Genomic DNA, 27,041 nt, shown 5'->3' with positions numbered 1-27,041 from the left:
GGAAAGAACTGATACTACTTGGTTTACACCAGAATTATTTTCATGAAATATCTCTGAAGACAAAGGCTTGGTGATACTCCTAAGTTAATACAATTTTCACTCACCATAAAGCCACGTCACATGCAATTATCAGTAGTGGATTTGTTAGATGAGCCAAAATCTAACCAACAGTTACATAAACAAAGCAGGGCCTTGGCTGAACTGCTAAAAAAGGGTCAGCTGATATTAAATGGGCCATGGGAAAACTGTTTGGAAGTCAGTGTCTCTTATTCTTGAATCATGGGCTGCTTGGAGATTCTGTTATTGACCCAGTTCTTGGTTCTGGCCTTTAAATGAGCCAATAAAGTTCTCTGAGCCTCGGTTTCCTGATTGGTAAACTGTAGAATTCAGATTAGAAAATCTTTATGATGTACAGTTGCTTGAAGATAACTTTAGGCTAAGCATGTAATACATGGTATTTTCTATAACACTTTCACTCCTCTTGCCTCAAACCTTTATTAGATTTTCATTTAGGTGGTAGCTGTGAATGGCTTTCCAGTGTGTGGGAAAAGGGTTACTACAGAGATGTATTTTGCACACAAATCAGGACAATGTAAAAACCTAGATACAAACATCTAATGGGGGAAGGCAGTTCCTCCCATTCTGTCTTTGTTTTTGATTAAAAGAAATCTTCATTTACTGGTCCCTTACCACTTTATTTGGTTGCTCTGTAAAGTGTCAGATAATATTTCCAGGTACCATGGGAACACCAGACAATAATTAATCCACATTTAAGTAGAGGAAAGTCTTGGACAGAAATTACAAAGACCTGATGAGACAACTGCATTTGCCTGCCTTTATCTTTTGTGATGGTTTTTGTCTTAGCCTCAGATAAAACTTCCCTATAGAAATACCCATTGGGGGTCTGTTACCTGCACAACACAACAAAGGTCAAAGAGAAAATGATTGATGCTTTTAATATGAAGATAAAGATAGAACTAGAACCATGGCATGTTAGAGCTAGACGAGCCTTGTTTTTTCATATGATGAAACTAAGCACTGAGAGGGTAATGACTTGCCCAAGGCAGTAGATCTGGGTCAGGAACTCAGGTTTACTGACTCCCAGCCCAGTTTTGTTTCCATTCACATATGAGCAAGATGTGAAGTAAAGTAGAAACTTAACATGGTTAAGACATACTAAAAATGTCACAGTGAAGCATTTTCCTCTAATAGGGCTTGACCAAGTTGTCTTCTGAATATAAAGAATTCTGCATTCCAAGCTCAGAGCTCTTCCTGTATTGAGTTCACAAGACCTCTAGCTATCAACAGTAGCACAGAAGCACTGTGCCACCTAAAAATCTTCTTAGTAAAACAAGTGATTTGAGTTTGTGTGTAGAGGGATACCTCTGAGTCATAAAACTACTGGCAGGAGAAGACAAATGAGATGGATTCTTAGAACTATTGCATATTGGCCCATCAACTCAGAAAATGGCAACTGTTTCCTCTTTATTATCAGGTAAAAATAGTGGACTGTGCTATGAACTGATGGCAACGGCCAACTTCGGCAAGATCCAGATCAGGATTTACGTGCAGATCAAGTGGATTGATGGGCTACTCCAAGGAACAAATCAAAGCACACCTGATGGAGGGTCCAAAATAGCACTACGAGTAGGGTAATAAAATAACCAAAGTCACAACAACAGAGAGCAAGTAACAATCTCTGAAAAAACACCTCCTGAAGGGCCAGGCCCTGGACAGTATATGACCCTCCTTTAATATAGCAGTGCTCACAGGTACAGAGCACACAACAAGCTTTTAAAATGCATAAGGGGCAGAAAACTAGCCAAAATGATGAAACAGAAGAACTCTCCTCAAAAGAAATTCTAGGAAGTAGAGACAGCTAACGAACTGATCAAAAACTATTTAAGCAATATAACAGAACAAGAATTTAGAATAATAGTCATAAAATTAATTGCTAGGCTTGAAAAAAGTATAGAGGACAGCAGAGAATCTATTGCTACAGAGATCAAGGGACTAAAATATATTCATGAGGAGCTAAAAATGCTATAAATGAGGTGCAAAATAAAATGGAGGCGGCCATAGCCTCCAGATTGAGGAGACAGAGGGGAGAATAGGTGAATTAGAAGATAAAATTATGGAAAAGGAGGAAGCTGAGAAAAAGAGAGACAAATAAATCCAGGAGCAGGAGGGGAGAATTAGAGAACTACGTGATGCAATCAAATGGAACAATATCTGTATCAAAGGAATTCCAGAAGAAGAAGAAGAGAGAGATAAAGGGGCTGAAGGTGTACTTGAACAAATCATAGCTGAGAACTTCCCTGATCTGAGGAAGGAAACGGGCATTAAAATCTAAGAGGCACAGAGAACTCCCTTCAGATGTAACTTGAGTCGATCTTCTGCACAACATATCATAGTGAAACTGGCAAAATACAAGGATAAAGAGAGAATTCTGAAAGCAGTTAGGGATAAACGGGCCTTACCATACAAAGATAGACACATAAGGGTATTAGCAGACCTATCTACTAAAACTTGGCAGGCCAAAAAGGAATGGCAGAAAATCTTCAATGTGATGAACAGGAAAAATATGCAGCTGAGAATCCTTTACCCAGCAAGTCTGTCATTCAGAATAGAAGGAGAGATAAAGGTTTTCCCAAACAAACAAAAACTGAAGGAATTCATCACCACTAAACCAGCCCTACAAGAGATCCTAAGGGGGACTCTGTGAGTGAAGTGTTGCAAGGACCACAAATTACCAGAGACATCCCTACAAGCATGAAATCTACAGATATCACAATGACTCTAAACCCATATCTTTCACTAATAACACTGATTGTAAAAGGACTAAATGCTCCAACCAAAAGACACAGTTTCAGAATGGATAAAGAAACAAGACCCATCTATTGCTGTCTACAAGAGACTCATTTTAGACCTGAGGACACCTTCAGATTGAAAGTGAGGGGATGGAGAACTATCTATCATGCTACTGGAAGTCAAAAGAAAGCTGGGGTAGCCATACTTATATCAGACAAACTAGACTTTAAGGGCTGTAACAAGAGATGAAGAAGACCATTATATAATAATTACAGGATCTATCCATCAGGAAGAGCTAACAATTTTAAATGTCTACGCACTGAATTCAGAACCCCCCAAATATGTAAAACAATTAATCACAAACATAAGCAACCTTATTGGTAAGAATGTGGTAACTGCAGGGGACTTTGATACTCCACTGACAACAATTGATAGATCATCTAGACAGAGAATAAATAAACAGGGCCTGAATGATATATTGGATCAGATGGACTTGACAGACATATTTAGAACTCTGCATCCCAAAGCAATGGAATATACTTTCTTCTCCAGTGCACGTGGAACATTCTCCAAGATATATCACATACTGGGTCACAAAACAGCCCTTCATAAGTATAAAAGAACTGAGATCATACCATGCATGCTTTCACATCACAATGCTATGAAGCTTGAAATCAACCACAGGAAAAAGTCTGGAAAACCTCCAAAAGCATGGAGGTTAAAGAACACCCTACCAAAGAATGAATGGGTCAACCAGGCATTAGAGAAGAAATTAAAAATCATATGGAAACAAATGGAAATGAAAACACAACCATCCAAATGCTTTGGGATGCAGCGAAGGCAGTCCTGAAAGGAAAATACACTGCAATCCAGGCCTATCTCAAGAAATAAGAAAAATCCCAACTACAAAATCTGACAGCACACCTAAAGGAAATAGAAGCAGAACAGCAAAGGCAGCCTAAACCCAGGAGCAGAAGAAAAATAATAAAGGTCAGAGCAGAAATAAACAATATAGAATCTAAAAAAAACAGTAGAGCAGATCAATGAAATCAAGAGGTTTTTTTTGAAAAAATAAACAAAATTGATAAACCTCTAGCCATGCCTCTCAAAAAGAAAAGGGAGATGACCCAAATAGATAAAATCATGAATGAAAATGGAATTATCACCACCAATCCCTCAGAAATACAAGCAATTATCAGGGAATACTATGAAAAATTATATGCCAACAAACTGGACAACCTGGAAGAAATGGACAAATTCCGAAGCACCCACACACTACCAAAACCCAAACGGGAAGAAGTAAATTTGAACAGACCCATAACCACCGAAGAAATCGAACCAGTTATCAAAAATCTCCCAACAAATAAGAGTCCTGGGCCAGATGGCTTCCCAGGGGAATTCTACCAGACATTTAAAGCAGAGTTAATACCTATCCTTCTCAAGCTGTTCCAAAAAACAGAAATGGAAGGAAAACTTCCAGACTCATTCTATGAAGCCAGCATTACCTTGATTCACAAACCAGACAGAGACCCCACAAAAAAGGAGAATTACAGGCCAATATCCCTGATGAACATGGATGCAAAAATTCTCAACAAGATACTAGCAAATCGAATTCAACAGCATATAAAAAGTATTATTCACCATGATCAAGTGGGATTCATTCCTGGGCTGTAGGACTGGCTCAGTACTCACAAATCAATGTGACATATCACATTAATAAAAGAAAGGATGGAACCATATGATCCTATCAATAGAAGCAGAAAAAGCATTTGACAAAATACAGCACCCTTTCTTAATAAAGACCCTCGAGAGTGTCGGGATAGAAGGAACATACTTAAACATCATAGAAGCCATTTATGAAAAGCCCACAGCTAATATCCTCCTCAATGGGGAAAAACTTAGAGCTTCCTCCCTGAGATCAGGAACATGACAGGGATGTCCATTCTCACCGCTGTTGTTTAACATAGTGTTGGAAGTTCTGGCATCAGCAATCAGACAACAAAAGGAAATCAAAGGCATCAAAATTGGCAAAGATGATGTCAAGCTTTCACTTTTTGCAGATGACATGATTCTATACATGGAAAATCCAACAGACTCCACCAAAAGTCTAGAACTGATACATGAATTCAGCAAAGTTACAGGGTACAAAATTAATGTACAGAAATCAGTTGTATTTTTATAAACCTATAATGAAGCAACAGAAAGACAAATAAAGAAACTGATCCCATTCACAATTGCACCAAGAAGCATAAAATACCTAGGAATAAACCTAACCAAAGATGTGAAAGATCTGTATGCTGAAAATTATAGAAAGCTTATGAAGGAAATTGAAGAAGATACAAAGAAATGGAAAAACACTCCGTGCTCATGGATTGGAATTATAAATATTGTTAAAATGTCAATACTACCCAAAGCAATCTACACAATCAATGCAATCCCAATCAAAATTGCACCAGCATTCATCTCGAAGCTAGAACAAGCAATCCTGAAATTTGTATGGAACCACAAAAGACCCCGAATAGCCAAAGTAATAATGAAGAAAAAAAAAAAACAAAGCAGAAGGTATCACAATCCCAGACTTTAGCCTCTACTACAAAGCTGTAATCATCAAGACAGCATGGTATTGGCACAAAAACAGACACATAGACCAATGGAATAGAATAGAGACTCCAGAACTGGACCCACAAAAGTATGGCCAACTAATCTTTGACAAAGCAGGAAAGAATCCAATGGAAAAAAGACCATCTCTTTAACAAATGGTGCTGGGAGAACTGGACAGCAACATGCAGAAGAATGAAACTAGACCACTTTCTTACACCATTCACAAAAATAAACGCAAAATGGATGAAGGACCTGGATGTGAGACAGGAAACCATCAAAACCCTAGAGCAGAAAGCAGGAAAAAACCTCTCTGATCTCAGCTGCAGCAATTTCTTACTTGACACATCCCCAAAGGCAAGGGAATTAAAAGCAAAAGTGAACTATTGGGACCTCATGAAGATAAAAACCTTCTGCACTGCAAAGGAAACAATCAACAAAACTAAAAGGCAACCAACGGAATGGGAAAAGATATTTGCAAATGACATATCTGATAAAGGGCTAGTATCCAAAATTTATAAAGAACTGACCAAACTCCACACCCAAAAAACAAATAATCCAGTGAAGAAACGGGCAGAGGACATGAATAGACACTTCTCTAAAGAAGACATCCAGATGGCCAACAGGCACATGAAAAGATGCTCACCATCACTCCTCATCAGGGAAATACAAATCAAAACCACACTGAGATACCACCTCATGCCAGTCAGAGTGGCTAAAATGAACAAATAAGGAGACTATAAATGCTAAAGAGGATGTGGAGAAACGGGAACCCTCTTGCACGGTTGGTGGGGATGCAAACTGGTGCAGGCGCTCTGGAAAACAGTTTGCAGGTTCCTCAAAAAATTAAAAACAGATCTACCCTATGACCCAGCAATAGGAATTTACCCAACGGATACAGGAGTGCTGATGCATAATAGGGGCACTTGTACCCCAATGTTTATAGTGGCACTTTCAACAATAGACAAATTATGGAAAGAGCCTAAATGTCCATAAAGTGACAAATGGATAAAGAAGATGTGGTTTATATATACAATGGAATATTATTTGGCAATGAGAAAGAATGAAATCTGGCCATTTGTAGCAACATGGATGGAACTGGAGAGTATTATGCTAAGTGAAATAAGTCAGAGAAAGACATACTGTATATTTTCACTCATATATGGATCCTGAGAAACTTAACAGAATACCAGAGGGGAGGGGAAGGGGGGAAAGTTATAGAGAGGGAAGGAAGCAAACCATAAGAGACTCTTAAATACTGAGAACAAACTGAGGGTTGATGGGGGGTGGGGGAGAGGGGAGGGTGGGTGATGGGCATTGAGGAGGGCACCTGTTGGGATGAGCACTGGGTGTTGTATGGAAACCAATTTGACAATAAATTATACACACACACACACACACACACACATATATATATATATATATGCATATATATATATATATATATATATATGTTAATATATATATAAAGTTAAACTAATTGATAAAAAAATGGTAGACTGTGCAAAGAGAAGATAGTCCTGAACAGCAGATAACCAGATAACCAGAGGTAAGTATTTACATAAAGCTTCAGAGTTTGCATTTAAATTTGAACATAGTGTGTTTAGGGCCATGTTAGTTACCAAGGTATTAAAGTACAACATTAAAATCTACTGATGAGGAACAGCATCAAGAAGAAACTAGAAGTTCTGAGCAAGCAACTCCTTCCTTCCTCTCTACATTACCATAAAGGTATGGTTGGCAAAGGTAATACAGTGATGTATAGTTATGTGTTGTACTTCCTGTGACATGGACTTTGATGAGACTGGTCCTTAAATGTTAAAAAGGATATGCTTTCCTAATAATTAATAGAGATTTATGTAAATGAGTGTGTTTTTGTTTTTCATACACATGTCAATCTGTAGAGTGCGCCGTTGAAGCAAACAGCCTTGTTTAAAAAAATCTACAAAGCAGCAGACAACTGTTTTGGTCTGTGATTTTGATATTTGTTGTCCTTTCAAATCAGAATTTGTAGACTCAGCAAAAACCCATGAGCTTTGAGCACCTGCTTTTCTAAAAAACAGAAAAAAAAAACCCAAAAAGCAAAAAAACCACAAACCCACAACAACAAACAAACGAAAAACAAAACAAAACAAAAAAAACCAACAACAGCTAGGATTTGGAATGAAAGTTTAGCTCTGGAAATACATGTATTTTTCTTCTAAGAAGAGTTTGCCCAAATGGTATTTACAGTTCAGGGTCCACAGTAACATCACAGATCTAAGAATGAAAAGTTCACTCTTTGATATTCACACTGGCCAGATATCAAATGAACTCTGCTTTTTGTGAGGAGGCTGGAGCATCATGTTCCAGAGGGAGGCAGACAGTCTGACTGTGAACCAGCAACTAATGCCACTCAATGTTCTAGAGCACTTGTTTCCTGCCCTATGAGATGCTAAAATCTGTACCCAAAAGGGTGTTTTTCCAACATCTAAAAAAACCATGAAAGAAAAGGGAATAACAAAGCAGGGCCAAGATCTAAGATTTCACATTCCTAATGATAAGAGTGCTAAAAAAAATTTGTGTTCTTTCTCCTGGTTCCATCATTTAATAAGAAGTAGGCCGTAGACAGCAGAACATATACTTGTAGCAAAAGTGAAAACATCATTGATTGGGCACCCCCCAAATCTGCTACCAAGCCACTGTGTCCCACTACTCAGGCCAGACAGCCCACAGGTAAATGTGTGCGTGTGTGTCTGTCAGCCAGTCTCCATGACAACCTAGAACAGACATCTCTGAGGTTACCACAGTAGCTCAAAGCCAACAGAGCTGGTCTCAGTAGGGCTGGGTTCTGAATCTAGGTCTTCCCATCCCAGTCCCTGTACATGGCCTCAGGCCAGGCAGAATGCGAGGATCTGTGCCCAACTCTGAGCAACAAACATGTGGCACACAAGCGCCTGAAGTGGCAGTAAAGATTAGGAGGAGAAAGCAGCTGAGAGATCTCAGGCCTCAGGCAAGAAAGTCTTTAAAGGAGTCTACCAATGTCGTATGTAAATATACACCACGAGCAGAGAAGGAACGCTGGAGAAGGAAAGCACCCGAGTCCTGCCCACCTGTCGGCCATGAGGAGAGCTGTACTTAAAAGCCTCTGAGCCGACCGTGGAGAAGGGGTCTCTCTCTTCTAGAAGGATTTCAGTTTCACTTCTACAAGTGCTGAGTCCTCCAGGAGAAAAGGACAAAGTTTCACAATATATCTGAGTTCCAGTGCATTTACTATTTGGTTCAATGCCTTTAAAAAATCCAAAACAAAACTTGACTTGAAACAGAACCATTATCCCAGAGCACCAGTATTTTTCCACTGTTGGGACAGGCCAGCAAAATCAATCAGCAAAAGCTCCAGCTTTTTTTTTTTTTTTTAAATTTAAACCTGATAAATCCAGAACCAAAATACCATGGAGGATACAATCTATAGACAGTTCATTGGGCACACGGTATGTATCAGGTCTCTGTGCTAGATGCTGAGGACCAGGTGCACCGCTCGGTGAACAAAACCCAGAATTCCTGTCCTTACAGATCTTAGAGTCTAGTGCAATTCCAGTCTGGAAACAAGTCTTTATTCAAAAGAGTGTATTTTACATGAAAATACCATCTCTGTTATATAGCCAGGGCTGTGGCTACAGAAGAGATCTATGCATTGTGGCTATATAAAAATCCTCTGGGAATATAAACTTCATGCTTCTTTAACACCTGCTCTTAAGAACGTGTTTTGTTGGGTTCTTGGCAACACTCTTAACAGAAGGTCACTAGGAGTAACTGACAAGGATATCTGATTACAAGCTCCTTAAGGAATAAAGCAGAAGCCTATTGGGCCACAGTCTCTCCCAGGACTCACAACAAACATGCAATAAACATGCTTGCTGAATAACAAATCTCTTCAAATGCTTCCTGTTGCTGTGAAAAGGCAAAGCCATATTTTGGACTCCTCACACTTTTGGTTCAGGACGATGGCTGGAATTTCTCTACAGATAAACACTGGTTGCAACTACACTGAAGAGAGATTGAATTCTAGGGTAGATCATATTAGTTTAACACCTTCATTTTATGGATAAGAATGCCTAGAGCCCGTCATGACTTGTAGGGGCAGATCTGAGGCCAGGGAAATTTCTAGGGCTTTGTGCTATAATCTATAATCTACACCCCTCTATCACTGTCCCCCTGAAGCCAAACACAAGTGACTAAATGTTAGCTGCAAACTAATTTGTCTTTGGAGCTCAAACTCCACAACTGCTTGAGAGTGGAAGGCTCTTATCAATTTAGTCTTTGGAAAGCTTAGTTCTGGTGAAAATATGTAATAATCTGATAAACATCAGGAAAACTCAAGTGTACAATACTGTACACAGAAGATTCATTTCTAAGGCCAAAGAGTTCACCCCCCCATCAGAAAATTCAGTACATTCACATACCGGCCGTCCATGGATGCTTTCATAATATAGCAGAGCTTTCTGCAGAGCTACCTTCTCATTAGCAATCTGGTCTTTGGTCATATCCTGAATAAACACAAGGATAGAGAAATGAAAGAGGGGGAAACATTTACGAACATCCCAACTTCTTTATTTAAACCAATTTTCTCAAGTAACGTTTAAGAGAATCCTCATACAATAGCTCCTTGAGCTCTATTCAAAGCTCACTTAAGAATGAGCTCTTCCTGACTCTTTTACTGGAAATATGGATAGCATAGCCGAGGCATCATCAACTACTTGCATCTCCCATGTGGCAGCAAAGGCATGCTGAATACTGAGGTAAGCAAGGCAGCGAGGCACATGGGGGTCAGCTCAATGGCCCAAGCAGTGACTACAGTCACAAATTACAAAGTCCCAAAGCTCTGTCTATAATCCTTCTACTTCAGACTCATCAAACCATCTGTTAGCCTGAATGAGGTCCTTCTGTGATCTGTACAATAGAGTTTTCTGCTTCCAATTTGTAGTCATAAACCAAAGTACCTACAGTGAAAACACTCGGAAGCTGTTTCAGCAGCCTCCATAGGCATCTAAGAGTGTGGAAGATGAGGGTATGGGAGGTCTGCAAAGGTGTCACCACATGTCTCTTCCCATTGGGACCCATGTGTCAGGCCCTATGTTTCTACCATGTTGACTGGAATGGTTTAGGACTAGCAGTTAGCTGGGGCCTTCACCAAATCGCCACACCTTAATGTCCTCAGGACGGCTGGTTTCTGTCCGCTTCTCCTGGAGCTTCCTCTGGATGGATTCCAGTGTGGCTTCAACGCTGGGCTTTATTACTTTATCCATGAGCTCTTGCTTCTTCTCCTCTTCTTTCTCAAGCTGGGAACCAAAACTCTTGGGGAGCGTGTTACTTCGCTGCCGCATCCTGGGGGTTAGGTCCTCTTCAGATATCTTTAGTTTTGACTCTAGTTGAGAAGATTTGGGGGTGGTGATACATGAGAATTGATGTCTGCTGAACCCAGATTGCTTTTCTGTGGTGTTAATAACTGTTTAGCCCCATCTTTTTGAAAGAAAGTATCTAATTATAACAGTAGTTAAAATCCTTGGGTTATTATGTAAAAGCCTGAAAAAATGCTCATGTTTTCTTGGATTATCTGGAATGTTTTCCAAATTCCTGGGAAAGCTTTAGCTATGTAACATCCATGCTTTGTCCACACCAACAGGTTTGCTGTTCTCAGAATGTGACAGACGTTTCCTGTACTTTCTCCTTTACTGTTTATAGGTACCTACTGATTCAGCACTCAACTGCTGGCCAACTTTTTCTCAATAACTTACATCCCTCATTTGGAATTACTTTCCCTTTCTATTCTATTTGGTTGTTTATGACTGTCTCCTAAAAGACAGCATGCTTTTTGAGGGACAAGGACCAAATTCTTTTCATAGACATCTGTGTTTATAGGTCTTCTCCTAACACCACAGCAAATAAAACCTTGGTACTTTAGTAAGTGTTGACTTGAAACCATCATCCTTAAATTTGTGATTTAGGGAATTGGAGAAATGTTTCAGAATTTGCATCTTAGCTGATCTGAGTTGACCTGTGATAGAGACCATGGACAGACATGGGCAAGGTGTCCCCTGAACACCACATGCACTGGGAAGCAGTGTTAAGGAACTGGTCTCTTCTGAAATATTTCAGCTCGTGGTCAGGTTGTGGTGAGATCATGAATTCTGCAGGTGGCATGTCTTACAGAAGCCATGCCATGGGTCTAGAACTTTACCTACCTTTAAGTTGTTTCCGGAATTTGGCAAGGTCATTTGTCCATTTTAGAACCTCTGGATTGGCTGCTTTGTCACTGTGGGAAGGCTGAGAAAGGGAAAATTTAACAAAAGTGTTTTCAAACTGGGGCAGGAAAAAGAAGAAAAGTTTGATGGTGAGTTTGTTTTAAAGAGGAAGGGAAAGTTGAATCCCACTGGAAAAAGAAATTAAACATGAACAATCACAGCAAACGTCACAGGTGTGATTCCACTGTCTTTCTTTACATCTGGTTATTTTTGATGCTTTCAAAGAATTCCTCAGAGGCAAAATGGTGAATTTCTATGAGGTCCATGGCCCGTTTTCATGAGGTGTAGGGCTCAGGCCATCAGGCTAACAGAAAACAGAAAACAGAACTACAATCACCATGCAAATGTCTTTTTGCTGCACTTGGGGGCAATGCTAAGATAGATCTGAGAGTAGAATGAGGTCAATGCTAATGAAATTTTAGAAGATAATCTTGAATGAAGTTTTAGCCAACGAGAAGACGTCATTTAATGATTTTTCCCATTCCTTTTCATGGATAAATGTATAAGATGTCAACTACAACGTTCAATTATTTGTAAGAATACCCTATACAAGGAAAATGCTGATACATGATGTTTGGGACTTATCAGGGTTTCCCATCCAGTTTTTACTGCCTTTTTGTCTTAAGGTCCATAGAAATCTCCCTTAATCTTTCATCGCTTCTCTGAGCTGCTGACAGGCTGCCATGTCAGCATGTCAGGGGACAGGGAGAACCCTGCGAGGAGGCACTTACTCTGTACTTCCTCTCTTCTTCAAATCTATCTTCAAACTTTCGGATCTTCTTTTTAAGGCTCTGAATCCGTCGCGTGAGCTGGGCAGGTGTCAGGTCCTCCTGCTCATCATCGTAGGACCCGAGAGAGGAGCTCCGTCGCCTGTGAGGGGCACAGCGTGGGGCACTCACTGCCTGACAGGTGGGGCTTGGGGAAGGGGATGCAGCATGGAGGGAGAGGGTCCCAAAGGTCTCCATCCTCTTGAATAAGAAAAAGTTGACTACCAATTCACTTTGTGACCCTGGGCTCTAGATGTCCCATTTATTAAATAGGTCTTTCTATTGCTCACATTTACGATTGGCAAAGGTAGTACTAAACTATGTGCTGCAGACCCCAAAGTTACATTTTAGATGAACTTTGGAAAGGATGTGCTAATGGAAATTCAGTATGTGGTGATATAGTTGGGCCAATTGAAAAATTACAATGGAGCCTGCATACTGGGATGGAGTATTCCCCATAGGTTCTTCCAAAGACTTACAATGTAACTTAAAAAATTACTAGCCATCAACACCATTCCTATTCTTTCTAATGTTATGGTCGATGATGCAACTGCTTACCAGCAACACAAACATACCTCATGAAAGAATGGGAATTTGGGGGAGAAGGAGGCACTTCTGTGTCATCCAGGTATTGCCGACTCTGCCCATAAGCGTAGAACCGAGGAGAGAGCATGGGGTCACTGTCCTCATCCAGGAGCTGACGAATCAGGCGCCCAGCCTGTGGGGAGAGGTGCGCTTCGTCGGAGTCCACGTTCTCCTGCTGCCACGAGAAGGTAGGGACTGGCTCTGGAAAATACAGAGGGTAAGAAGTCAAAACCACTCATAAAAGCAAATTGTTTCCAGAGTGTTGGGTGGGGGGATGGGCTAAGTGGGTGATGGGCATTAAGGAGGGCACTTATTGGGATGAGCACTGGGTGGTGTATGTAACTGACGAATCACTAAATTCTACTCCTGAAACCAAGACTACCCTATATGTTAACTAACTTGGATTTAAATTTAAAAAAGAAAGAAAGGAAGAAAGAAAGAAAGAAAGCATAATTGTTCCCTAAGTTTTCTGAATGGTTTAGGATGCACTGGATTTGGGAGGCACTGAACAACCTCTCACTTTAGATTTCAGGTGCAGATGAAGGGTGCTACACCCCAACAGAAATCATCGATAGATCTGACAGCCTTCATCTACCTTCTAGCTCTGTCCTCACTTGCATTCAAAAGAGAAGGGGATGAGAACGTTTTCACATGAGGGCATAGTGGAGAAGAAAAGCAAGTGCGTCAGCAAGAGAGATATTTGGCGTCATGGATATGTATCCATCAGTGAAATGACCAAAGAGTCAAATTCATCTTGTGAGAGCCCATTTACCTAGGAGTCTGGACTTCCATTTGGGTCTTTCAGTAAGCTGTTCATGTGCTTCTGCTTAGCGCTGGGATTAGCACATTTAAGATGCATGTTTTGCACTTGAAACTTCAGAAGCTGCTCAAGACTACAGTTAAAGTAAGGTGCTTACACAGATTAGTCAAAAACACAAAGAAGAATGGCTTGCAAAGGATAAATCTGTACAAATTATTTTAGTCTTTAAGGAGAAAAGCATATTCAACACAACCTCCTGATTTGTCATTTTTGGAGGGAATGATATTTCTCTTTCCCTCAAGACCCACCTCAATATATTCCTTTTTTCATTAAAAAAGTCCTACCAGATTTTAAAGATAGATCTCAGACGATGTAGGGTATTTCATTTGTAGTACTCCCTGCATTAAAAAAAAAAGTTATGCCTTAAGTATACTTATGGATTACTGTGATTTATACAAGGCTAGAATTTGGCCATGCTCTGAAAGTTTGGGATTCCTAGAGCTTGAATCATGTAACATTTGTTCCTCCATCTATCAAAGTGTTTATAAAATCTACAAAATTATCTTAAACAAGTACCTACTCAGTATTTTATTTAAAAGCATTATATTATAATCATAGAACATTAGAGCTGGTTGAAACTTCATACATCATCTAATTTAGCGATTTCTCAGCCCCGGCTGCATGTTAGCACCACAAAGGGAGATACGTGAAACTTCTAACACACAGGTTGTCAACCACTCAACTCAACAGAATGTTCAGGAGAGGGTCCAGATATACTACCTGCCCCTCCACACCTCCCCCCTATCCCAACACACACACACACACACACACACACACACACACACACACACACTCACACACTTTAAAAGCTGCCCAAGAGATCCCTACATGCATTCAGATTTGAGAACCATGGATTCAGTCCAACAGAGAACATATAAGGAAAGTGAAACCCAATGAATTTAAGAGCAAATACCTAATCAATGACAAGAGTTAGGACTAACACTAGATCTCCTGACTTGAAGGAAAGTGCTTCAGTTTAGTATGTGCCAGATGCTCCAATAACAAGGATGACTGAGACGTTTTTGAAGACCCCACAGTAGAAGAGGTAAGCACATCACTTAAAAAAAATTAACCTCAGGTAGAATGACATCCCTAGGGTCTCAACATTTAAAGAGAATGAAGTTATCTGGGAACTCAGGTGGTAATACAAATTATTTTTAAAAAGGAAAGCAATGTTAAAGACATATTTTTGTCCACTCATCTCCCAAAGTGGCAGGGAACACGTGGGTAGATGTACTTGACTAAAGCTGGGGGGGACCAGGAGTTCCCCTCATATGCACTAAATCTTGCAGCAGGCTCCTCCTAGGTGTCAGGGCTCAGATACAAGCAGCTCCAAACTGCTGGCAGAAAAGAACAGAAAATGGATGGAGGGGTGAGGGAAGGAGAGAGTCAGTGGAAAGTAACCCCTAGAGGAATAAGAAAAATGGAGTAAGCTGCAGAAAATGGAAGTATTAAGCTGGCTAAACTGTATCTTTTTATGATATTTCAGAAGACAGCAGCAATTTTCTTTAAGGAGTAGTATCAGTGTAGGCAGGCAGGGAAAGGGTTAAGATGGCTTACACAGTGGTACAGCAGGCTATAACTTCACCCCAGAGTGGCAAAGGAGCAAAACAAGCCGGGGGGGGGGGGGGCGGGGAGGCCAAGGTGGCATGCAGGGGACAGAGGGCATCGGCAAAGCAAAGTCTGATATTGATATTGGCATATGGGCCACATGCCAGTTGACATTGGCCAGTTTGACATTTCGACTCATCGCAATTTGAAAAGGTGTCACCTCATATCCTGAAGTCCTTGAGTTTGTATGAACCTAGCAGAATGTCTCTTTAGAAATAGAACAACTGGGGCACCTGGGTGGCTCAGTCAGTTAAGTGTCTGACTTCGGTTCAGGTCATGATCTCACAGCTTGTGAGTTCAAGCCCTGTGTCAGACTCTGTGCCGGCAGCTGGGAGCCTGGAGCCTGCTTCGGATTCTGTGTCTCCTTCTCTCTCTGCTCCTCCCCCACTTGCATTCTGCCTCCCAAAAATAAACAAACATAAAAAAAAAAAGAAAAGAAATAGAACTAATCTTTCAGTTTTAAACTGTGTCTGAAACAAGAGTGTGTGTCTGTGACCATTATCCAAACATGTCTCCAGTAAAATAATATATCGTGATCCTGAATTAAGTATAAAATACTAATCGTGGAACGGAGTTATGTTATCCTTTGTGGGTAACATGGGGCCATTCACCAGATTTCCTTTTTCTTAACACAGCTCCATTCTTGACCACTCACTTCACTGACAAGATGTCCCAATGTGTCCTTTTCCTAACATCACCAGTGGTATATATGAAATACAAAGTGGAAGCAATTCTAGCTTATGGGTGACATTTTCTCTTAAAGGATAGAGTTAGCATAAATGCATTCACTAAAAAGCGAGAGATGTAAAACCATTATGAATTTCAACCTTAAAAATAAAAGGTTACGCTGCATCATTAGTATGCATGTAGAACAAAAGTGAAGTTTCTCACTCGGGCAAAATGAAATGAAATGCTTGTGTTTCTCCTCTTTCTCTCTCTTTTGGTTTCCATGGATTTATTCATGTACTTTTTAAATTGAAGTATAATTAACATACAGTGTTATCTTAGTTTCAGGTGTATAACATTCAACAATTCCATACATTACTCAGTGCTCATCAAGATGAGTGTACTCTTCATCTCCTTTATCTATTTCACCTATTCCCTCCACTCACCTCCTCTCTGGCAATGATCAGTTTGTCAGAATCTGTTTTTTGTTTGCCTCTTTTTTTCTTTGTTCATTTGTTTTTTAAATTCTGCATGAGTGAAATCATATGATCTTTGTCTGTCTCTGACTTATTTCACTTAGCCTTATACCCTCTTAGGTCCATCCAGGTTGTTGCAAATGGCAAGATCCCATTCTTTCCTTTTATTCTATATGGTCTTATAATTTAGAACATATAGTTCAATATAACTCAATCAATAAAACCAACTATTCCTCTGTTTTAGTTTGAAATGATCTAAAAATACAAGGCCTACTCATGTTTTGATAATTGACACTTACCTGGACAAAGAAGAACTGAATAAGAACAGTGTAGTAAATGACAGTATGTTCAGATAGTGATTTGTCCGCCTAGAGACTGTTTTGAGCATATATTCATTGCCATACCCCATTCCTAGTTTGGGAAAAAGCTTATGTTTTCAGCAGTAATTCAAGAGCAATGAAATGGATGAAGATATCGCAAGAAAATTATCCAAAGGGAAAACAGAAAAGATTTGATGCTTCAAATTAGATTTTCATCTTAAAGCACCACATAAAACAAATGCAGCTTTATATCTAGACCAGAATTCCTTAGGTACAGTGATTTTAGCCATGTGTCTTGTCACAAAGAACTCTGACCATAAATATGGCATGTCTCTCTATGAAAAATTAATCCACCAGGACGGCTGACATACAGCAAGTCAGAAGTAACAGAGATAAAAGCTACCTTAAAAAAAAAAGGTCCTAGGGGAGTCCCAGTTCAGACACTACAGTACACACAGAAATAAAGGAAATTCACTGCAGGAAGAAGAAACATAGTTCTGAGTAATATGAATGTGGTCACTGGGATATAGCTACACTCTGCTTAGCCAGCTGGATCCATTTGCTCTACAAAAGACAAGTGGCTGCTAAGATGATTTATTTCATAAATCTGCCAGAATTAAGGGAGCTGATGTTTTCCATATCTCATTTCCAACTCTGTGCTATTTTGAGTCATCGCTTCCTGGCACGATGTCATACCGCCCGCCTTTCAGGGTGGCTCCTGAGTGGTGTCAGGAGGTCTGTGTACATCCCAGACACAGGAAGATGTAGAGGGTATTTACTGGGGAAATCCTATTATAATGGTTTCCTTCGTGTTACAAAACTTAACTTGACAACAATGGTAGTCCTAACAAATCCTTCAAATAATCTGGGTTACAAGGAGCCTTAGTAGTCAGCTTTGTCAATTCAAATTCCATCCTTAATTTTCATATATCTGCTTTGTCTCTATTTGCAAATTTAGTAAGTAGACCCCCACTTGTTCTATTTAAGTCATTAATAAAATATATGGAGCAGACTAGAGCTGAGGACTTTCCTAATAAGAATACCCCCATTTGTGCCAACTTTGATCCATGTATCTGCACATTTAAGTACTGTTGTTAATCAGGTACTAATTCACTTTGCTACCTGTCTTCTATTCTTTCCACATCTGACAGGGCATTGGAGTCCCTGTTAACGACCTAGCTGAGGCCTTTTCAATGTAACATTTCCCTAATCCAGAGTCTGTCTGTCTGTGTTTTATTCACACACACACACACACACACACACACACACACACACACACACACACACACAGATTGGTTTGGTATTTGTCCTTGGTAATCAGTGGAGGATCCAGTAACTATGTACTTCTTTTCTGTGTTCAGAGTCACACACTATCATCAGACAGAACTGGGCTCTGGTTTCAAAGAAGCCAAACTCAGGCTGGTTTTTCTTGAAACCATACTTGGAAACATTTACAGAAGATTGTAATAATACCAACTAACACTCACATAGTGCCTGTTAAGTTCCTATACTATGCCAAGCACTTTGCATCTATTAGATACTTTAATCCTTGCAACAAACTTACTAAGTGAATAGTACTCTGTTACTCATTATCATCTGCTGTTACACCTATCTAAAAATGGGGAAGTTGAGGCTGAAACTGTTAACACATTTACTAACATGTCCACAAAGTGGCAAAAGTATTAGAGCCATGATTGAACCCACGGTGTGCCTGGCTCTTAGTCATTATGGCCTACTGCCTGCCAGGATACATAACTGGAATTGCTGAGAAAGAGGCCTCAGAGAGGAAGTCAGGAGATTTGTTATCTCAAATCATCATTTTGCTTCTTTTGGCCTCAGTTTTCTTATCTGTATAATGGGAGGTTTCAGTCAAAAGATCTTTAAGATCCCTTGATTCTTTATCATTCTTTTAAAGCATTTCTTTTCCAAAGTTATTTTTGATACGTAGTGATAAATAGAAAATATGAAGTATTTTATACCCTTTAAAAATGTTCTTTTAAACTTAATCTCACTATGACAAAGTTAGTAGAATTGCTGATGGTTTAAACCTCATCCTCCACAAACGGTACCCTCCAAATCAACATGAATTGGCTGATTAGGAACATTCTAATTAAGCAATTAGAGGTGTCTAATGACTGCCTCTGAAGGGCTTCCCCCCCCCCCCCCACTTTTTTTTTAAAGTAGGCTTCATGCCCAGCGTGACACCCAATGCGGGGCTTGAACTTACAACCCTGAGATCAAGACCTTAGCTGAGATCAAGCTGGATGCTCAACCGACTGAGCCACCCCACGCGCCCCTCAAGGACTTTAAGTAACAAATAATAGTATGTTTGATTTGTATATTCAATTAATTTGGCAAAGTAGAAAAAAAATAATGCCATGTGGATAGATAAAAAATGTGCCCTGATACATAGCTACATACAGAGAAAAAAAAAGAAAAGAAAAAGCACGTATTACTTATCTGCCGACAAGGATGATTAGACTCTGATCCTAGCCTGTGGAATCTGTATTAGTTTCATTTCCTTTTTTGTTTCCCTGATAGAATATGCCCCCGAAGCCAGAGAACAGCTTTGCCATATGGCAGCATATGCTTCTGGGGCTAGTACTGGCAGGCTGCTCTGTGAGCACCGCCTAACCTGGTGTTCTGCGATTGCATATGAGTGAGAGGGTATGAACTAAGGTGTGAGAACAGGGAACTGACAAGCCAACCCAAAACAGGAGGCTACACTGTGTAGTGACTTGGAGACTTACAATTGGATGCTGGCTCAGAGGGTTTTGGTACCAATGACTTCCATTTATACATTTTATTGCATTGGTTTCACATTCACTGTTTAAATTAGTGCAAAGTGGACTCCATACTGCAAAGCTACCATTTTGTTCGTTTCTTACTGAAGCCATATATATATATATATATATATACATATATATATATATATACACATATATATATATACATATATATATACACATATATATACACATATATATACATATATATATACATATATATATACACATATATATATACATATATATACATATATAAAATATATGTATATATATATATAGCATGTATATATGTGTGTGTGTATGTGTATATATACAACAATTCCTTTATTTTGACTATACTATTATAATGTAATTTGGAAATTTAAAATAAATATACAATAAAAAACGGCCACTGAAAACAGTAATCAAATGATGAAAATGGCCTTGAAATGAATCCATGTACATTTTCAAGATATGCAAGTTCAGCCACTAACACAGTAACTGGCAAAAAAAGTTAAAACAAGTCCCTTCATTAATTACATGGGTAATACAAGTAGTATTTCCAAGCCTATTGTATTTTTTCCCAATAAGCTTTTAAAAATTCTATCTTGTTTCCCAACACAACATAAAATGTTGATTCTTTTATCTAGAAGAGAATTCTTGACATTAAATAATAAAACAGTTTTAAAGAAACTGTAAGTTAGCTTTCAATCATACTGGAGAGGATTTTCATACTCATTTCTTAAAATATGCTGGAAGAGATCGGTCGCAAATTTATGATTGACCAAGATAAGAATAATCAAACCGAGTCCATTTCAGGAGGAGGAAGACTCTACCTGTCCCTTTACTGAATACACCAAGATCATGTGGCTAATTTGAATTCTGTCCCGAAATCCTAGGGTTTTTTTTGTCTAAAGTTTTGTTTCTGGTGTGAAGAGACCTTATTATTGAAACCCAAATACAACATTTGTTTTGGCTACTGCTTTTTTCTTTTATTTGGGTAGCAGTGGCTACTGTGGGACTTTTTTTGAAGGGGAGGGGTTGTTTTTATTTATTTGTTTGTTTATTTATTTCAATAAATGAAATTTATTGTCAAATTGGTTTCCATACAACACCCAGTGCTCATCCCAAAAGGTGCCCTCTTCAATACCCATCACCCACCCTCGGGGAGGGGTTGTTTTTAATGTATGAATTTAAAACACACCTCATTCTTCCAAAGTACCGAAAACAAAAGAAGAACAATAAAATACTATCCAGGAATATATCACTTAAACTAAAAACAAAACACCCTGCAATTTTGTCTAATGACTGTATCGTGAGCTGGGAAGATCGTTGAAAATCCCAGACCCACTGCCTAATTACATGGTAAAAGGGGCTAGAACACGTTTCTTAGATTGCAAAGAGGGAGGACTAGAACAAAAACAGTTTGTTTTTGCTTCACCAAGCCGTGGATGCAAGGAGCATAATGGAATTGTTATTTTTCACCTTGTGGTCTGTTTACATCATCTTTTGGTCCTTCATCTATGCTCATTTACAAATGAGTACTTTTTGGTTTAAAAACGGGTGGGGGAGAAGACAAGGAAATCCAGGTGCTTTGGAAAAGGACTGATTTCCTGTAGCTGTAATTCTCTGTGACGCTGTGTTGAGTTGTGCTGCTGTTCTGAAACCAAGCACACAATTTCTCCCTCTTTGTAGCCTCCAAACACACACTACACAGAGGCGGCTGGGCATGCATTTTGGATACACGCTGATACATGTTTGGATGCAGACACATGGATAATGAAAGAAGAGCAGCCAGAGCCTTCCTGAAATACAATTTGGACAAGATGAGGATACTCTCTTCTTCCTCACAAGTAAATTTCTAATGTTTAGCCAAAAATCTCGAGAAAAACCAATCTAACACACTGTATTACAGGCTTCCAAGCACAAGCACTTTTTATTCATTGTTCTCTTTGATGAGCAAACCCCTTAGGCTGGCTAACCTGGCTTAAAAAAAAAATTCTATCCATAAAATCAATCATAGAAGCAAGGCAAGCCAAAGCATCTTTCTTGAAAAAACGGGAAGGAGATTTAATGAAGGAGGTAGATGGTGGGTGTGGAGCAGCGGGAAGAGAAGCGGGGTGCCCAGATGAAGTCCTAAACGTGTACCCATCCGTTAGTCCTCTGCTCGGTACTACTAGAGGGAAAACACACGCATCAGCACTCCTGGTGAGTTAAGAAATAAAAAAGGCTGCAAGGTGCTGCTCTGATAGAGGGCAAGCACATTTTCTTTCTTAGATTGCAATTACTCCTGGCAACATTTAACGTGACACATTCTATGCCAGGGAAAGGATTCTCAGTCATTTAGAAACACAGTTACTCCTACACCCATCGCTTTCATACGTCCATGTGGTTATATGCCTCTCGTTTATGCGACTTTATATATGCTCTGCCAATATTAAAGCATCCAAATAGCGGCTGACCCTACCTTCCCAGCTCTTCTCGTCACACAATGCAGTCAGGTCCAGCTCAGGCACTTCGGAGACAAAGCTCTCCTGCTGCTCACCGGCATCTTGGGTCCTCTGCAGTTTGGTGTCAGTTATGCCGGAGTGCTCCTGAATCTTCATTGTGGGGTTCTGCAATAACAGCACAATGTCCCCAAATATCTTACTGCTCACCAAAACCCAAAAATGTCTGCAGCAGTTCCACTCCTTCTGGATGAAACCTCCCAAGCTGAGGCTGTGGGTGTACCCAGCACAGAAATCAAAATCATAGTTTGATGCCCCCTGGATACAGGCTGGCCACCTGCATGCAAGAAGCCACTGTCCATCTATGCTCCTTTAACTTTTCCGCTGAGGAAGGCAAGAGGATTTCCAAGAGCTGCTGCCCCTCCTGATAACTGCAGGCAGCTGACAGTCTTGATGGTTACTGATTGCGGCCAGGAATGAGGGAAAAGGAGTTTGTGTTTCCTTAAAGGAGTACAGCCCTGCAGACGGTAAACAACAACAAAAATCCTGCTACCGCCGTTGCTAAGGCTGTAGAAGCAACATGGTGTCTCCTGTGTGCAGACTTCTTTGCCCCGTAGGTAAACAGTCCGGCAAGGCCAGGAGCAGAGGCTGTGTGCACGAATGCCCTCCTGCTGGCCCTGCAGGCTTAGATCAATTAAGCAGGGCTAGCTGCACATTCCCAGATTTCCTGTGGTTGTTTTCTCCCCGAGTGTGGGGAGGACAGACTATTTATGGAGGAGCTCTGGGTATTAAAGCATTGTTGCGCAAATTCAAACAGCACAGGGGTTTGGCGGCTCATCTGGGCTAGCAGTAAGGAATACGGACTCTGGAAATGAGCCAAAATGACACAGGGAGCACTTTTTTTTTTTTTTTTTAAGTAAAAAGCGAAGAACTGGCAAGTCAGCAATGCATAATTTATATCTTAACAAATATCAAACTGTCACTTGTTTTCCTACTATTCTTCTAGTCTGAGTACTGAATACTGAGCTCCACTTGGTTTTGCTCACTGGGGGCACCTACACCCTGCTCGGCTACCTGGGTGGGGGATGGGAAAACCCTCTCCCAGAGGCGGCTGTTTTAGCTAAGTGATTTTATGTTGACAAAATTTGCCCTGAAATTAATTCTTTTTTATCTTGCTTTTTTTTTTTTTTGGCATCTTGTAAGCCCAACCATTGTCCCTTTCCCTTCTCTCCTAAGATTATAAACCCAAGTGTTTACTCACAAATACCTTTCTCAAGTAGCACAGATCTGTACAAGAGATTTTCTTTGTAGAATAACTGGAAATTTATTTTAGCAAATATATTAAAGGAAAAAAACCTAAACATCTGGAAATCATAAATGATTCCTTTAATGCATGAGAAATGTTCTCCTGCTTAAAATAAGCACTATTAAGACTTCCAGCTACTTTTAATAGCTATTCAACCCACTTTGATATCACCAGGGGAATAGATGGGGGCTTTTACTATTATATTTCCATGAAATGATGCACAAGGGGCTGCTATTTTCTTCACATTTGGAATAAAATGAAAGATCATCAATCAGTTCATGATGAGCTCCTAAAGACAGATGAAAATGCCAAGTAAATCTGGGGCTTTAAGATACCTCAAAATGCTGCTTGTCTAATGGGGAAAACAGATTATGCACTTATGCTATAAAAATTACTTGTTCCTACAGCTGAGTCCTAAGTGGACCAGGGCTGAATGACCAAATCTGGCACTCAGTTTTTTAAGTTACAGGGTCAGCCACCAACCACTTGTGCGTGTGTGTTAGAATCTGCATACAGCAAATACACATTTTTCTCAATATTTTTAACACTGGTTACACTTAGAGACATAAAAACGAATATAAGAAATATGATTCCATATTGTAAGCATGACATATTCTTCTGGAAGAGCATGTATCAGCCCCTGACACTGTGCACTTGTGGAATGGATGTGGAGTTTGCTTTACAGGCAGACCTGGGCTTGCCGTGTGGCCGACATTTACTAGCTTGGTGCTCTGGCTGAACTGCTTCATTCACAACATCAATCTTGCAAGGTTCCTCTGAAGATCTGGGAGAAGGTATGAAAGGACACTAACACAGTGCCTGGAGCATAAGAAACCCACACAGGGAGGCCATCACTCTTTTTTCATTACCAGGCCCCATATGCAGATGAGGAAAACACTGCCGTGTTTCAAAATGCTAGAGAGAGGGGTTGGAGATGAGGCATGTTCCATGGCAATTCGAGGTGAACCGTGCTATCTCAAGGGGTGGAGTTTTACATGCATTATGAACAAAGAAAAGAGCCTTTTGGGTTCCAGACACAAGTCAGCACTAGCAATTTTGGTGTTTTGGGGCAGTGTGGGTGAGAAGGGTTGAGGAGGAGCAAGCACGAAGACAGGCACCATTGGAGTTCACTGCAATGTGTACTTTTTATGACTGCTACCTCTGTATTAGCACCCATTTCAAAGGAAATTGAGATTACAAAATTTTTTCTACATCTGAATTAGCATCCATTTCAAAGAAAGTTAAAATGAGAATATTAAAGTTTTTTCTCCCCCCTCCAAAATGTACAGATTTATTCATTCTTTCAACAGCATGGTATGGGGCACCCACTGTGCTGGGTGTGTGAGACATGCATGCTCCCAACACTGAGGGAGCTGGCACTTTGTGGGACAGGCTCAAGAATGCTCAGGGGAGTTCCGAGCACAGTTGATTTGGGTGCCATACAACAATGGGCCACCTTGTGAATTAGTGAGCTGCTCTTCACAGTATTGCAATGAAGTTTGAGAGTCAAGTATGTGGGAGACAGAGAGATTACTGACATGGGTGGGAGGCTGGAATAGATACCCCCTAAGTTTCTATTATTCTAACAAAGAGAATCAGGTCAAAACTTTTTTGTTTATTCAGTAATAACATCACATGCTATCTACTTAAATAGGGTTATTACGTTGTGTGCTAGAGATGCAAAGATAAAATTTACTCATTTATTTAACAAATTTTTAGTACTTACTACATGCTAGGCCATTTTCTAGACACTGGAGATACTTCAGGGGACAAAATCAAGTCTGTCCTTAATGAATCTTACAGGAAGTGACAGTAAACAAAGAAAAACATGTCAGGCAGTGATATGGACTATGGACAAAAATAAAGCAGAGTAAGAGGGATGATGGAGATCAGGGCCACAGTCTGCAATTTTATAATGAGTGGTCAGGAAAGACCCTTCCTATGAAGGGACATATGAGCAGAGATATGAAGGAAATGCAGGAGTGAGTCATCTACTGGAAGAACATCTCAGGAAGAAGAAAAGCAAGTGCAAAGGCCCTGAGGTATGGTTGCTATGTTTAAGGAATAGCAAAAAGATCACTGTATCTGAAGTCACCATATAAGGGTGTTTAGATTGTGCCACATACAATGGGGTATCACTCACACTATAGACCTATATTAACTTACATTAGCTTCTGGACTTTCTGGCTGATTTTTTACACAGTAGTGGCGGGGTCTCTCTTACACAAACCGCAATAGCTTGCATAGCATGGGCACACTCAGCACAGCCCTCATCAGCACACCCACCCGCTGGGCTCTGTCCCACTGTGCTGTGATCGGTCCCTGAGGCTGCTCTTTCATTTGCCCTCTGCTCTCAATTTCTGGCCTCACTGGTCTCACCAGAACCTGACATGGCTGCCTTGCCTGGGGGTGCAGAGTGGGCTGCTGGTGTGGACCCAGGGATTTATGTACACGTGGGATCTAGGGATGCTGCTCAGGGGCCACCCACGCTGAAGCTGTTCAGGCTCGGCAGCAATACGCCGGCATAAAACAACTCTTCCTTCAAATGTTAGTTAGCCTGGTTTGGGTGATGCACCTCTCCAGATCATTCCACACACTCTCCTGTTGCTCATCATATGGAATTACACTTGTCTACTTGCTTGTCTGCTTCTTCTACTAGATCATTAATGTCAAAATGTCAAGGACATTCTCAAATACCAAAATATTTCTGGTTTCAACTTTTGTTGTTTACATGTCTTATATCTTCAGTTGAATCAGAGAGTAAGTGATTTACAATAGTCCCCCTTTATTCTGAGGAGGTACATTCCAAGACGCCCAGTGGATGCCTGAAACCAAGGACAGTACTGAACCCTACATGCACTATGCTTTTTCCTATACATACATACCTATGATAAAGTCTAACTGATAAATTAGGCACAGTAAGAGATGAACAATAACTACTAATAACATAGAACCACTGCACTGCATAATGTAATACAAGTGATGTGAATGTGATCTCTTTCTCAGAATATCTTACTGTGAGATACTTACACTTCCTGTGATGCTGTGAGATGACAAAGGTCTATGCGAGGTGAAGCGAGGTGAATCGTGTGGACATTGTGACACAGTGTTGGGCTACTATTGACCTTCAGGTGACATGTCAGAAAGACAATCATCTGCTTCTGGACCAGGGTTGACTGTGGGTAACTGAGATCACGGGAAGTGAAACCGCAGATAATGGGGGACTACTGCTTTTTCACAACTTTCAACTCAGAGATCCTTATGCCGTGGGGTCACACACCAAACCCTTGTCAAAAATGTTGTGCCCTACAGAAACCCACTAAACAACAGAGTGGTGTGGCAGACAGGGGATGGGTTGAAGAGTTGGAGAGCTGAGTTTCAATCCTGGCCAACTAGCAGCAAGACCTTCAATGAAAACCTCTTTGTGCTTTAGCTTCTTCTTCTTTTTTAAAGCTTTTTTTCTATAATGCAAGTGCAAGACTTCATAAAGTTGGCATGAAGATTAAGTGAAAAACATATACACAAATGGCTGGCCCATAGTTACTGTAAAAAAATGCTATTTCCAATTATTCATTACTTCCCTTT

At 40.2% G+C, this 27,041-nt stretch overlaps 1 protein-coding gene across 9 annotated transcripts in view; it reads right to left on the bottom strand.

Moving 5' to 3' along the window:
* FAM13A (family with sequence similarity 13 member A) overlaps positions 1-27,041 on the bottom strand; it is a 417,828-nt gene that overhangs the window by 17,243 nt on the left and 373,544 nt on the right. For all 9 annotated transcript variants that reach the window (XM_047855783.1, XM_047855780.1, XM_047855782.1 and 6 more), the window contains 6 exons: positions 22,171-22,318; positions 13,033-13,243; positions 12,422-12,560; positions 11,631-11,712; positions 10,593-10,813; positions 9,852-9,935 (listed from right to left, as the gene is read on the bottom strand). In XM_047855783.1, the coding sequence (XP_047711739.1) occupies positions 9,852-9,935; positions 10,593-10,813; positions 11,631-11,712; positions 12,422-12,560; positions 13,033-13,243; positions 22,171-22,318 (885 nt within the window). The remainder of the gene's footprint in view (positions 1-9,851; positions 9,936-10,592; positions 10,814-11,630; positions 11,713-12,421; positions 12,561-13,032; positions 13,244-22,170; positions 22,319-27,041) is intronic.

Source organism: Prionailurus viverrinus, chromosome B1 (genome assembly GCF_022837055.1).
Source record: "Prionailurus viverrinus isolate Anna chromosome B1, UM_Priviv_1.0, whole genome shotgun sequence".
Classification (NCBI taxonomy): Eukaryota; Metazoa; Chordata; class Mammalia; order Carnivora; family Felidae; genus Prionailurus; species Prionailurus viverrinus.
The sequence above is the reverse complement of the archived record's forward strand: the minus strand, read 5'-3'. Positions and strand labels throughout refer to the sequence as shown.